Below are 14,194 nucleotides of genomic sequence, written 5' to 3'. Positions count from 1 at the left end.
TTCCTTGGGCGGGACGAAATATAAGGACGCACTAGAAGCCAATAAGAGGCTTATGCAGGGGGCGTAGAGCCAAGAAAGGGTGTAGTAGCACTGCCACCGCCGCCTTTATCTCCGCTTCTGTTTCCTTCTGCCTAGCTAAGAAGATGACTGTAGGAAGGTCTGCAGGATCCCCTGATGGGGCAGAGTGGACAAGTCAGGTGAGGAGAGAAAGAAGAGAGGTAGCAGGGCTGCGCTTAGGAAACGAATCCCTAAGTGAGGAAACTGTTTGGCGTTGCCTTGGAGACAGAAAGCAGGGGCGTGTCTCCGAGGGGTTGGGGGTTAAAATTGGCAGCATTTAGGCCTTTGGAGGCGGATTCTTGTCTTCGGGATTCGAACTACTTGTGCCATGCTCTTGGACAACAACAGTGGAGTTCAGTTTTTGCTTGTCCTCTCATCTATATTATGACAGTTGTTGTCCCTATGTTGTAAAAGAGAATACAGAGGCATAGGAAGATTAAGAAATTTGCCCTCAAATCCACATAGAGACAAAAAGTAGATTAGTAGTTAGAGGAATTAGGGAATGTCTACTAAAGGGTATGGATTTTTTTTTTGGGGGGGGGGGCAGGGCGATGAAGATGTTCTAAAATTTGTTGTGATAGTTGCATAACTCTGTACTAAAACCCATCAGATTATGCTCTTTGAATGAATTGTATGCTATGGAAATTAAATATCAACAACGATGTTTTTTTTTAAAAAGAAATTTGCCCGAGACAACTGCTCTTCAGTAACATAGCCAGGACTACAGCGTATACACAGCTTTGCCTCAGAATCTAGCATTCTATCTAGTCTTACAGTTGGACCTTACAGAACCCAGTGAAACCAAATATATCCCCTGGAGGAATGCAGTGTCCTGCCTTCAGTTGATTTGCCTTTTGCAACCCTTCATCTTCTACATCCTGGCTCCATGCCAACCTCTCAAAGGACATCTAATGCCACCATGCTCCAGTCACAGTGGCTCTCTTTCTTATATAAGATTCAAGTCTTTTCCTTTCCAGGATCCTGGATCAAGGCCTTTACCTTTGCTGTTCCTTGACTCCAGAATATTCTTACCTCAAATCTTAGCAAAACTGGTTCCTTCTTGTTAATTGGGTGTCAATCCAAAACTCCTCCATAATGAGAAAATAAAAATCAGCTCAGGACTGAGAAAGCACAGATATCCCCAGCTTATGACGGTTCATCTAATGATTTTACAAGTTTACAATGGTAGGAAAGCACTAAGTATTCAGTAGAAACCACATTTCACATTTTGAATTTTGATCTTTACCCTAACTAGCAATATCATACTCTCTCCATATTGGTAGAGAGAGAGAGCTATAGCTCCCAGTTAGTGACACAGTCGTAAGGGTGAATAACATAATCTATAGTATGCTGTGTTGCTAAGCTAGGGCATTCATTAAATTGGGTGTATTAGATGCATTTGTTTTTTTACTTATTAACAGTTTACAATGGGATTATCTGGACATAACCCCATCATATGTCAAGGAACATTTGTATCCCCCAGACCATAACAGACACAGATAAAGCCAGCTGCAAAATCAGCAGGAAATAGTGTTTCTCTTGGGGCCATAATATAGCTACAAAATTACTAACACCCCTTCTTCTAAATGATAATGCTTACTTAACAGTTACTTACCTATCCCTGCAGGGAAAAAAAAATGCTCAATTACCCACTCACTAAACCATTCCCATGTTGGGTGTGGTGGCACACACCTGTAATCCCAGCCACTCTGGAGGCTGAGGCAGGAGAATCACAAATTCCAACCCAACCTGGGCAATTTATCAAGACTTTCTCAAAATAAAAAGTTTTTAAAAAGGGCTGGATATAGCTCAGTGATAGAGTTCTCCTGGGTTCAATCCCCAGTACTACAAAACAACAACAAAAACCCAATACTAAAAGAAAAGGTTAAATTGTTCCTACTTCATGACTGCACCCATCCTCTTATGACCTTCCTAAGAATCAATCAGACAAGCCAACACTAAAACCCTGCCACTAATATGCACACACCAGGTTCCTTATTGTTTCTCATGATGTACTATAATTAATAAACATCACTCTGATTATGGATACATTCCTAGTGACTCTAATAGATTTTATCAACATAAAAGTTTTCCATAAGTAACCCATCACTCTATAACCTCAGTGTTTATGCTTTTATTTGAATATGTGATCTTATTATATTTTCTGTCTCCTCTCACTAGAATGTAAGCTTCTTGAGAATAGAGACCTTGTTTGTCTTGTTTTCAGTCCAATGAGTTAGATATCCAACAGATATTTTCTATATGAATAAATGAATGAAGTTTTGTTGTTGTCATTTTCCAGTGCTGGGCACAAATCCAATCCTTGAGCATGCTAGGCAAGCTTTCTACCACTGAGCTACACCCCTAGCCCCTGAATAAATTATTTAAAAGTTGGTTGGGTGTCTCATGTTCTAGGATATCACTATTTGCATTAGACTACATTTTCCTATTAATCATCCATTTCTAGTGATAGAATAGAAATTAGTTAGAACATGAGAAAAGCAGGGGCCTAAACAGGGCAACAAGAGAAGAACAACAGGTAAATCTCAAGGAAAGTGGGTACAGAGTGTGCCCAAGGTCCTGGGTAGGATTCCTGGAATGCATGAGTCAGAATGCATGGTGCAGGTTAGGTGCTCTGCTTACTGTACTATAGGGATAGGGAACATGCTTTAGTTCTTTGCTTCCCTTTCCTGCCCTACAACCAAGCACATCTGTATACCAGGATGTGAAATTTCTTTAGAGCAAGGAACACATCTTATTTGTTCCTCTTATCCCTAATATACTAAGACTTATTCAAAGTGAAATTAATCATTATGTTTTGAAGATTATAGAAATTATAGTTTAACTCACAGTTTATTTCTATTCCATTTTAGATACTTTCCCCCCAATCCTCCTCTGACACGGAGGCAGAAGACAAACTGTCTGGGGATGGTATGGTTTTACCCAGGGCTGGAAAACTCCATGAGCTCTTCAGCCTAGAGGATGAGACAGAGTCCACCTCTGTCTCAACTGGAAGCTTTTATGACTCCCTACAGGTTCTAAAGCAGAGGGACAAACAGGGTCTGTTGGAGTCCCTTTTTCAGGCTGACTCAGACAGTGATAAGAACATCTCTGAAGATGATGAGGTCCTAGAGAATTTCTTCCAGGACAAGGGCAGGGGGAAGCCACAGATCCAGTACCCTGGATCTCAGAGGTAAGGCTCTACAGTCAACAGCTACCCCACTCCACCACTCTGGGGCAGTCATGCCATGTCTCTGGGCTATATCTTCCTTTGTCATGTAGGGACCATGTCTGCAAATTTCTACTTAGGCAGGCTCTGGCTCATAATCAGGTTTTGAGTCCAACCAACTGTTTTGATTCCTACCAGCAATCCTAAATCATTGTGGGCAACTCTTAGTTCAATGAAACATTAGAATTGATTAAAGGAATGTCTTTCCTAAACAAACCTTTCCCCAAGAATGACAAGGTACATTGACCTTGGCCAACTCGGCTATGTGATGCATACTTTAGCTCATTTAGTATTTGCTTTCTCCTCCCAGTAACCTTATAAGTGGATATTATATTTGTCACTCTACATATGAGGAAATTCATAATCTTAAGGTTTGAAGCAGGTCTTTAACTTAGATCTAATTCTAAATTCCTGCTTTGACCTATTGCACTGTTTTCTCTGTCATATGCAAATAAGAGTGCAAACATGGCAGTTTGTGGATCAATTCTGAGAACATTTCTACTAGGCTGCTAGGATTGCCTGTGGGAAGAGTGGGGAGGCCTCATGGAAGAGTTATGGGTATAGAGGCTTATGGGGCTGTGAGATCAGGCTGAGAAGCTAGCTGTAGCTTGCCTGGCAAAGAGGCCTGGGGAAGAGGATCAGGAAACAGCAGGGCCTCCTGACTGCCCAGTCCTCCACACACAGACCTGCTCTCTCCCACAGGTGTGACTCCACAAGGCGCTGCAGCTCCCTGAACAGCCTTTCCTCTGGTCTTCCCAAGGCTCAGGCCCAGCTGCCCTCAGGCTCCAAGTCTGCCTCCCAGCACAGAAGTGTCAGCTCCTGGACATCGTCCATCACCGTCCCTCAGCCATTCTGCATGACAGTGCGGGAGGCCCAAAAGAAAGCTCAATGGCTGGCCTCCCCTGCCTCCTTTGAGCAGAAGAGGCAGCAGGCCCAGAGGCAGGGCCAAGAGGAGGCTGAGTGCCACAGACAGTTCCGGGCACAGCCTGTACCCGCACATGTCTACCTACCCCTCTACCAGGACATCATGGAGCGCAGGGAGGCCCAGAGACAGGCCGGGATCCAGAAGAGGAAGGAACTGCTCCTCTCATCCTTAAGGCCCTTCAGCTTCCTGGAGAAGGAGGAGCAGCGAAAGGAAGCTGCACGACAGAGAGACCTGGCTACCACAGTGAAGGCTACGGTCCCCCCAAAGAAGGCCATAAGAAGGATCCCCAAGTCCATTCTGGAACCAGCCCTTGGGGACAAACTCGAGGGTAAAGATATCCTTGCCACCTGCCACCTCCTGCTTGTGGGTACCAAAAGACCCAGTTGGTTAGTTGGCTTGGCTTGGAGATGAGCTGTCTGGGTGGACCCATTAGAGGCTGCAGGCTCAGTGCAGGCCATGAGGGAGGTTTAAAAAATATATGTGAATAAGGGCCTCAGGCTTTATTCATTCCACAGCCACATATGGTACTTACCAGGCACTGTTCTCTGATGAATAAGCAAACATGGAGTTTGTAGACATGTGAGGAGGCAGATAATAGAAAAATAATTATAAATGGGATAAATCAGCCACGTGTAGTCATTTGTGATCTCAGCTACTTGGGAGGCTGAGATGGGAGGATCCAAGTTCCAGGCCAGTGTAGATAATTCAGCAAGATTCTATCTCAAAATAAAAAATAAAAGGGCTGGGGGATATAGCTCAGTGGCAAAGCACCCCTGAATTTAATCCCCAGTACCCTTCCCCCATTTTTTTTTCTCTTTAAGGAGGTGAGAGCTCTTTCCCTCTCCCTGCTGCATGTGCCCACAAGCCCTGGTGGAGGTGGCTGGGCCTTCACTGGGCTTTCAACAGGCAGAAAAATAAATGGCTATCATGTTACACTGAGATTTTGCCTTCCCCAAATTTTTAAAATAAAATTTTAATTAAAATGACTAGGAATATAGCTGAGTGGTAGAACATCCTGGGTTCAATCCCCAGTACCACAGAACAACAGCAGCAAAAACAAATGGGATGAATCATTTGTAAGAATTAAAGGGAGGAAGCATTGAGCATGCAATAAAAGTACCTAATTCAGTGTGTGGTGAGGAGAGAGAGAAGTTCAGGAGGGATCCAGAGAAAGTGAGCTCTGGGATGATCTTGACAGAGGAACCATAGTTAATTTGGTGAAGAGGAAGGAGGAAGAGCCAAGTAGAGATGTGGCCTGGAGGTAGATGGAAGCTGAGAGGATCAGAGAAGGGTGACAAGGGAGGAAGGATAGGTATAGGAAAGCTCTGAGGGGACTTGCTGGCCACTTGGATGAGTTTGGATTCCATCCCAAGGGCACTGGCAGGTTTTAAGTAGGGTGGCTCATGATCAGATACGCAGTTCAGAAAGATCACTTGCTATTGTAGATAATTAAAGGTGGCAGCAAAACTGGAGAGATGTTGATCTAATAGGCCATTTCAACAATTCAGTTTAGACATCATGAAACTAACAGTGGGGAAGAAGGAAAGAGAGGCTAGAGAAAGGCTAAAGAGGAAGATACAGAAAGTTCAATAGGAGAGAGGGAAGACTCGACAATTGTTTGGGCAAAGGGTGTGGGCATTTGAGTGGCTAGAGAGAAGCAGGGGGATGGCCTGATTTCCCCTGCTTTGTCTCTAAAGGAAGTTGTAGAAAGTGCCCAACAAGCATAAATGGTAGCTGTTTCTGCAGTATGACTAGCATGGGCAGTGGTGGCCTGGTCACCGTATACTAATGAGCATTCCAGAAAAGAGAAAAAAAAAGCAAACTCATTTTCGAAAAATTTTTAAGTTTGTAAAATTTTGCCATTTCTTTATATTGTGGCCAAATGCAGGTTTCCCACAGGATGTCAGTGGGTTTACAGTGTTCCTGAAAAGTTAACAGTTGACTTCACACTACTGCTGGTGCTTTTGGTGTGAAGCTTGGTCTGTATGTACTCATCACTGCCCTGAGTCTTTCTCCACAGAAGCCGAGCTCCTCAGAAAGATTCGCATCCAGATGAGGGCCCTGGACATGCTCCGGAAGGCCTCCTCCCCTGTTGCCTCCTCTAGTAGCCGGGCTGATTCGCAGCCCCGCACAGCTGCCCGAACCCAGGAGAAAAAGCTTGGCTTTCTGCAGCCTGACTTTGGATTCCAGCCTCAGGTGAATCCTGTTGTTCCTGACCATGAGGGTCTATATCAAGCCTTCCAGAGAAGAGCTGCCAAGAGAAAGGAAACCCGGGAGGCAACTCGCAACAAGCCCTTCTTGCTGAGGACCGCCAACCTGCGTCATTCTCCACGATCCTGTGATGCTTCCACCACTGAAGGAAGGAGGGTGAGGGCCCAGGGAACTGTGGGAGGGCCAGGACCTCCTGGGGCATGAAATGCAGGATGGGCCTGGGGCTTGAAGGAAAGCACTTCTCATGACATTTTTCTACCTTAACTCTCTTTTTTTTTAATATTTATTTTTTAGTTTTTGGCGGACACAACATCTTTGTTTTGTATGTGGTGTTGAGGATCGAACCCGGGCCACACGCATGCCAGGCAAGCACGCTACTGCTTGAGCCACATTCCCAGCCCAACCTTAACTCTTTTTTCCCCCAGCCTTTTTTAAATTTTGAGACAGGGTCTTACTAAGCTGCTAAGACTGACCTTCAACTTGGGATCCTTCTGTCTCCGCCTCCTGTGTTCAGGCATATCAGTTGTAAGCAGATCCACATTCCTGCAAATTTAAGACCTCAGGAGCACTCCTTTTCATTCCCTCTATCTAGAAGGATTTTGCAGATATATGCACAAGCAGATCTGGAAGGCAGGGAATTGGGATCAATTGCTTGTGTCCCTATACCATTTCCAAGGAAATATCATTTGATAAAAAACTTCAGGGTTATTATCCTAGTCTTGTCCTGGTTACTAACCTTGAGATCTTATTATCTTTGTCTTATTCCTAGGAATAAAATGGAAGATTCTCATTTTCAGTCTTTCACTGAAATTGAATCTCAACTAAGACAGAAACTAGTCATACATGCTATCTCACCAATACCAGCTTTCCTTTCTTCTAGGGTTCCCCAGAGCCACCAGCTACACTCCTAACAAGGAGTCGTTCTCTGAGTGGCCTTGCTTCCCTCTCCACCAACACCCTCCCTGTGCATATCACAGATGCCACCAGGAAGAGGGAATCTGCAGTCAGGTGAGTGGTCAGGCTGCATAAGACTCAATGCTGGGTAAAATTCGGGAATCTACCTTCCTGTGAGGCCTTCTCACCTGTCCTCAGAGACACCACAAAGGGGTTGAAAGATTCCTTGATCAGGGCAGGAATACATGTGGTCTCCATGCCTGGGGCTAGCCACCACTCAGTTCTCTAGGGGACTTATTTGGTGCAAGGCACAATATTAAGGCTGAAGATCCTTTATAAACCTAAAGTGTAATATCTAGTCTGAAATACAGAAAAGCTCAGATGCTATTACTGTATTTTGTAATGAGTACTATGAGGGCACCAGGCAGCCTGGGGCAGAGGTCTCTTGCCTTTTGGAAAAATGTCTGAGATGAAATCTAAAGAATGACAGGGAGTTAGACATATGAAGGCTTGAGAGAAAGAGTTCCAGACAGAATAACATGCACAAAAGCCTATACATAAAAAGAGGGTGGTAGCCATGAAGAACAAGAATTCAGAAAAGTGTGATAGCAGGTGGCCGAACCTGCCACAAAGATAATGAAACACTGATTACCTAGAAATGCTCTGAAAGTCATTTTAGGGAGATGTCAGAGTCTGGAAGTAGGAGTTTTTTGTTTATTTGGTTTTTGCAGTGTTGGGGGCAGGGGATAGAACCAGTTCTTGAGCATGTGAGCCAAGAACTCTACCACTGAGCTGTACACTCTCCAGCCCAGCCTATAAACTCTTCAGCTGACCTCATTCTGGTATTGTTCTCTTTGAGCCAGTCCCCAGGAGAGTTCCTTCTCCTTCAGGCCTCTGAGGTAAAGCAAAGCAGGATGGTCCTGGGAAAGGACTAACATCTAGTACCTCTAAATACCTTCCCATGGGGCTTCCATGGAAGTAGACAGAATTTACTTGGCTCCTGCAGGCAAGAGGGATTGTAGAAATGTACTTAAGATCCACAAGACATAAATGCATCCCTTAAATGCATCAGTTCCTAAAGCCCAATAAGAGTGGCCTCATAAACAAGAAGCCAGCCAGCTACGGAGAATACCCATATCTCTGTTCCCACAGTAAGGAATTGGACATTTTCTTTCTTCCCTCCCTTTTTTTGGTACCAGAGATTGAACTCAGGGCACTCAACCACTGAGCCACATCCACAGCCCTATTTTGTATTTTATTTATTTATTTATTTATTTAAATTAATCTTTATTTTTGAAGACAGGGATGGGTAGAAATAACTTTCAAAGAATATCTTAGTATTTATTTTCTTTTTTTTTTTTTTAAAGAGAGAGTGAGAAAGGAGAGAGAGAGAGAATTTTAATATTTATTTTTTAGTTCTGGGCGGACACAACATCTTTGTTGGTGTGTGGTGCTGAGGATCGAACCAGGGCCGCATGCATGCCAGGCGAGCGCGCTACCGCTTGAGCCACATCTCCAGCCCATATTTTGTATTTTATTTAGAGACAGGGTCTCACTGAGTTGTTTAGCGTCTTGCCATTGCTGAGGCTGTATTTGAACTCAACGATCCTCCTGTCTCAGCCTCTGGTGTGCCACCACGCCCAGCTTTCTTCTTTTAAAAACAGTGCTGAGGATCTAACCCAGGAGCTCACGCAAGCTAGACAAGTGCTTACCACTGAGCTACATCACTAACCCTGGAGTTTGATTTTTTTTTTTTTCACTTTTGTATGGGAGACTGAAACTTAAGTCCTTGCTCTTGCTAGGCCAGAATTCTACCACTGAGTTACATATTTGACCCTTTATTTTTATTTAGAGACAGGGTCTTAATAAATTGCCCAGACTATCTTCAAACTTTGCAATTCTCCTGCCTCAGCCTTCCGGGTAGTTGGTATTACAGGCATGCACCACCACACCTGGCTCAGAATTTGATTAAATTTCATGCCCTTTCTTAATGAATGTTCACATCCCAGTGCAGGCCTTAATTTTTTTTCTTTTTGGTAGAACTCGCCATAGAATCTTGTAGAATGGTAATTACACAAACCAAGCGCTGCAAGTTGACCCCAAATTTTCAGTGGGTATTGAAGGAGGCTAATTTCCAGTTCTTTTTATATATGCAAATTGTATTCACAAAGAATTACAAACCTGGGGCTAGGTTGTGGCTCAGTGGTAGCATGCTTGCCTAGCATGCATGAGGCACTGGGTTCGATCCTCAGCACTACATAAAAATAAAGACAATAAAGTCCATCAACAACTAAAAAGATATTATTAAAAAAAACAACTAAAAAGATATTAAAAAAAATAATCACAAACCCAAATACCTTCCTGCCCACTGTTTACAGTGTTCAAGGGCAGAGATTCTGGTTCTGATCATGGCTTTCTTGTTGGCATGTTAGAGACTGAGCCTCAGACTCCTTCTCTGTAAAAAGGGAGCTTACAGTCTTTACATTATGAGGCCCTTTTGAAGATTACATGAAATGTAATAGTATTTGATTCATGGGTGGGTAGTCCAGCAAATGGTAGTTGTTAATATTGTTTCCAAATAAGTGAGGAACCTAGCAGATTTTCTGAGTATTTGGCTATTTAAGGATATACATGTCTCAAGTTCAATGAATGAACTTTTCCCATAATGCTGGAAAGGTTTCATTTCCCAATGCATTTAATCCCAGAAGCTTATTCTTCCTGAAAATGGCACCATGGTCAATTATCTGCCTCATTCATAAAAAACAAACAACAACAACAACAAAAAAAACACTTTCCAGAAAGAGTACTACAATTGCTTCTAAATATACCCAGGTTGATTATCTGTACTCTTATTTTTGTTCTCTCCCTTTAGAAGTTCACTTGAAAAAAAAGACAGAGTAGATGAGAGCATTCGGTGGTTGGAGATGCACAAAAAGAAGTGTCAAGCAATGTCTAAATCTGTGACCTTGCGTGCAAAAGCCATGGATCCCCATAAAAGCCTGGAGGAGGTGTTCAAAGAAAAGCTGAAAGAGAACAGGTTAGTGTCAAAAGGGTGCAGGTCTTGGGATCCAACATATGGTTGCCCGGAATATGTGGAGTTATTAAGGGAGTCAAGGATTTTGCCAGGCAGTTAGGAATTTATAATACACATGGGAGTTATTCTGCTCAACATAAATGAAGGGCATTCTAGATTGAAAAAGATGGAATTCTTTCTAGAAATCTTATCAATTCCAGGAATAATGACCGTAAAAGAGCAAAAGAGTATAAGAAAGAATTGGAGGAAATGAAGAAGAGAATACAAAAGAGACCATATCTCTTCGAACAAGTTACCAAGGTAAAACTCAACTATCACTCATTTTCTTTTCTGCCTGGATGAATGTGATCTTAGAAGTTAAGAAACAATTTTAGTATGTGGGCACTGATCATTTCCTTAAGATTCAGATATTCTAAATTGAAACACCTTTTATTACTACCATGTTTCCCCCTTAAATATAGGTCTTCATGGGTTCAGACGCTCACAAACACCCCACAAGGCTCTTTCTAGATTAACTTTGGCTTTCAGGCTGAAAGAATCATTTGAAGATATTCTCTAGACTTAAGGGGAAGGTGAACTCAGTTGCGACTTCCCTAAGCAAGTCTGTTCAGCCCACGAAGGAAACCATCCCAGGCAGTTTGAGATCATGTTCTTTATATCCCTTTTCCCTCAGTTTCAGTCAATAGTTGGGATTCCACAGTGGCTGGTTCCAGTTTCTGAGTATTAGCTCCATCCTGTAGATATTGCAGGATCTAGGCATGTAGGGGTCAAGGTCCACCCCCTGCCCCCAGCACACCTGTATGCCACCAACACACTGGACTCTCTGGGTTTACTTAGCAACTCACATTGTTCAAAATCTCAAGCCGACCTTTCTTCTTTATGTTAATTTGTGTCAAGCAGGTTTAGTCTTTAGATCCCAACAGATTTTTTCAACACACTAGGAAAAACACAGAGTACTACAGTTTTGCTCTTGAATAATACTTAAACTAAAACAAGCAAAAAATAACATTCACATACAGATTATCATCCTTATGTTAAGAATGTTCTCAATGCACCTTACTTTCTTCTGTCTTGGTGTTCCTAAGAATGGTTTGGTTGCTTTTAAATCGTAAACTGCTGGGTGCAGTGGTGCCCATCTATAACCCCAGCAACTTAGTAGGCTGAAGCAGAATCAAAAGTTCAAAGCTAGTCTCAGCAATTTAATGAGGCCCTGAGTTAGCTAGACTCTGTTTCAAATTTAAAAAAAAAAAAAGAACTGGAGATGTTACTTAGTGGTAAAGCGCCCCAGGTTTAATCCCCAGTGCCAAAAAATAAGAAAATGAAAATAAATAAAGAACTTTAAATCTTAAAATGGTTTTAGTCCCCCATTCTTCATCTGAGTTTCACTTCATCTCCCACAAATTCAAGTCCTCGTTTTTAAAGGTGTGGTTCCCAAATTAATAGTTGGCTTCTCCTGAAGACATAGAGTTGCAGGCCTCTTCTGCAATTGGAACCGGATTTGAAAAATGATCTGTTTCAAACTAAAGAAATCTAAATCTAATATCAATTTATATTTTATTCACAGCCGCACTATGCCTAATTCAAATGTGTTGTATGGCGATCCCAGAATTTGTCATATAAAATAAGTACAGGATTTTGATCTCAAAATGAGTGGTTGTTTTAAAGGTTCCTCCCAGTGATGTTGCTGAAGATAACAATTTAGAGCTGCAGAGTGACAGCAGCATCTCAGATTAAGATTATGCATTTTAACAAGATCCTCTGGGGCTCAATTGTACATTAAAGCTTGAAAAAAAGTAATTTTTATGCAAATCTGTCAAGCACTAAGTTTTGAAGGTGGTGGTAGGGACATTATTGTAGAGATACTGATTAAGATGGCAATTCCCAAGATAGCTACAGCAGATTAATTTCTATCCTTCAGGACCTTGCCAGGAAAGAAGCAGAACAACGGTATCGAGACACCCTGAAGCAGGCTGGACTGGAGGAAGACTTTGTGAGGAACAAGAGTCGCGGCACCCGGGCTGTGCAATGGAAGGAGGAGTCTAATGCCAAGGATTCCCCCAGGTAAAGTGAAAGGGAGAAAAGGATAGCATCTCCATTATTCTCAATTCTGTTTCTCAAGTTCCAGTATATCCTCCACTAATTCCTGTTTTCCCCTTAGACACGGTGCTTTATAGCCAGGCATGGTGGCACATGTGTGCAATCCATAAGATTATTAAGGCAGGAGGATTGCAAGTTCAAGGCCAGCCTCAGGCATTTAGCAAAACCCTGCCTCAAAATATAAAAAGGAGTAGAAATGTAGCTCAGTGGTAAAGTACCCTGGGTTCAATTCCCAAAAACAAAACAGAAATGTCTCTTTATAGCCAGGCATCATATGCCAGTAATCCCAGTGACTCAGGAAGCTAAGGTAGGAGAATCACCAGTTTGAGACCAGTCTGGGCAACTTAGTGAGATCTAAGGGGCTGGAGTTGTGGCTCAGTGGTAGAGTGCTTCCCTGGCATATGTGAGGCCCTGGGTTTGATCCTCAGTACCACATATAAATAAATAAAAGACCCACTGACAACTAAAAAATATTTAAAAAAAAAAAAAAAAAGAGCTAGAAATGTAGCTCAATGGACTGCCCTTACTAGGTTCAATCCCTCATACAGGGGGAAAAAAAAAAGTTGAGGCCATTCTTAAACTTTATACATTGCTTTCTTTAATTTAAAATATTCTGTTTCATAATGTTTTCATTTACTTTGCAGCATCTATGAAACTACAAACCTCAGCATCAATGATCCTCAGAAGGATTTAGAAGGATCTCTAGAACAGCTTCTAAGCCCCCCAAAAAAATCGGAGGAGCTGTATTATGAATCATCAGACCATCTGAAATCACTGGCCTAATCAGCTCATGTAACATTACTGCTTTTGCGCATCAAATATCTCACTAGGGGTTGAGTCAAGGCCGGCAAAACTTGGGTTTGAATATTGCTACTATTAGAGAATAAGGAAAAGAAGAGTGACAGATAACAGGAATGTTTCTAAAGAATCAAATTAGAGAAGCTCAGGATAGAGGGATCATAACCTAGACCTAAGGGGTCTTACTTTGTACCTGCATTTAAGAGCAACTATAGAAAAAAGAACACAAGCCAAAATGCTAATCAGGGCTGTTCAGGAAACATGAGTTAAATGGGGTAGATATAAGATAGGAGATAGTAAGGAACCAGAGAGCATAAATCCTGTAAGAATACAGGCCCAGAATTACAACATCAGCTATTGTCATCAGAAACCAGAAATGTTACAGCTACTTGGGAGACTGAAGCAGGAGGATCACAAGTTCAAGGCTAGCCTCAGAAACTTAGCAAGAACCTGTCTTAAAAAAAAAAAAAAAAAAAAAAGGGGCGGGGCTAGGGACTAAAGCTTTACTAGCAGAGCACTCCCCATGGGCTTAATCTCCAGTACCAGACACACACACACACACACACACAACACACACACAAATCCAGAAATGTGCATCTTGGCAACTAATTAAAAATTATTTAGGCCAGGCATGGTGGATTGGGAGGCTAGGCAGGGGGATTGAGAGTTCAAAGCCAGCTTCGGCAAAAACGAGGTACTAAGCAATTCAGACCCTGACTCTAAATAAAATACAAAATAGGGCTGGGGATGTGGCTCAGTGTTTGATTGCTCCTGAGTTCAATCCCTGGTACCCCTTGCCAAAGTTATTTTATGTGGGCAAAATAAAACACCTCTGTTTACCAGATTTAGCCCATGGGGGGTGACAAATTTGCAACCTTTAGTTCAGGGTTTCTTATCCTTAGCACTTAATATTTTGGGATTTTTTTTTTTAAATTGGTAGTTATGAGAG

At 42.4% G+C, this 14,194-nt stretch overlaps 1 protein-coding gene across 2 annotated transcripts; it reads left to right on the top strand.

Annotated features, from left to right (window-relative positions):
* The first annotated feature begins 9 nt into the window (after positions 1-9).
* Positions 10-13,747, top strand: FAM161B (FAM161 centrosomal protein B). Of its 2 annotated transcripts, XM_081289434.1 has the most exons (9): positions 10-197; positions 2,931-3,250; positions 3,989-4,539; positions 6,232-6,578; positions 7,303-7,430; positions 10,189-10,353; positions 10,551-10,650; positions 12,269-12,411; positions 13,092-13,747. In XM_081289434.1, exons 1-9 carry the CDS (start codon positions 144-146, stop codon positions 13,228-13,230), a joined length of 1,947 nt encoding a protein of 648 aa, XP_081145560.1. In that variant the 5' UTR covers positions 10-143; the 3' UTR covers positions 13,231-13,747. The 2 variants fall into 2 exon arrangements, with proteins under 2 accessions (XP_081145560.1, XP_081145561.1); XM_081289435.1 differs by lacking the exon at positions 10,189-10,353.
* The last annotated feature ends 447 nt before the right edge of the window (positions 13,748-14,194 follow it).

Source organism: Spermophilus citellus, assembly GCF_964194105.1.
Source record: "Spermophilus citellus genome assembly, chromosome: 4".
Classification (NCBI taxonomy): domain Eukaryota; kingdom Metazoa; phylum Chordata; class Mammalia; order Rodentia; family Sciuridae; genus Spermophilus; species Spermophilus citellus.
The sequence above is the reverse complement of the archived record's forward strand: the minus strand, read 5'-3'. Positions and strand labels throughout refer to the sequence as shown.

What these genes read in the sequence shown, in the direction of transcription:
- FAM161B (XM_081289434.1), top strand. Translation starts at nt 144, where the DNA reads ATGACTGTAGGAAGGTCTGCAGGATCCCCTGATGGGGCAGAGTGGACA. An exon ending in CAGTACCCTGGATCTCAGAG is followed by an intron (nt 3,251 to 3,988) that starts GTAAGGCTCTAC and finishes TCTCTCCCACAG; the next exon opens with GTGTGACTCCACAAGGCGCT. An exon ending in CCTTGGGGACAAACTCGAGG is followed by an intron (nt 4,540 to 6,231) that starts GTAAAGATATCC and finishes CTTTCTCCACAG; the next exon opens with AAGCCGAGCTCCTCAGAAAG.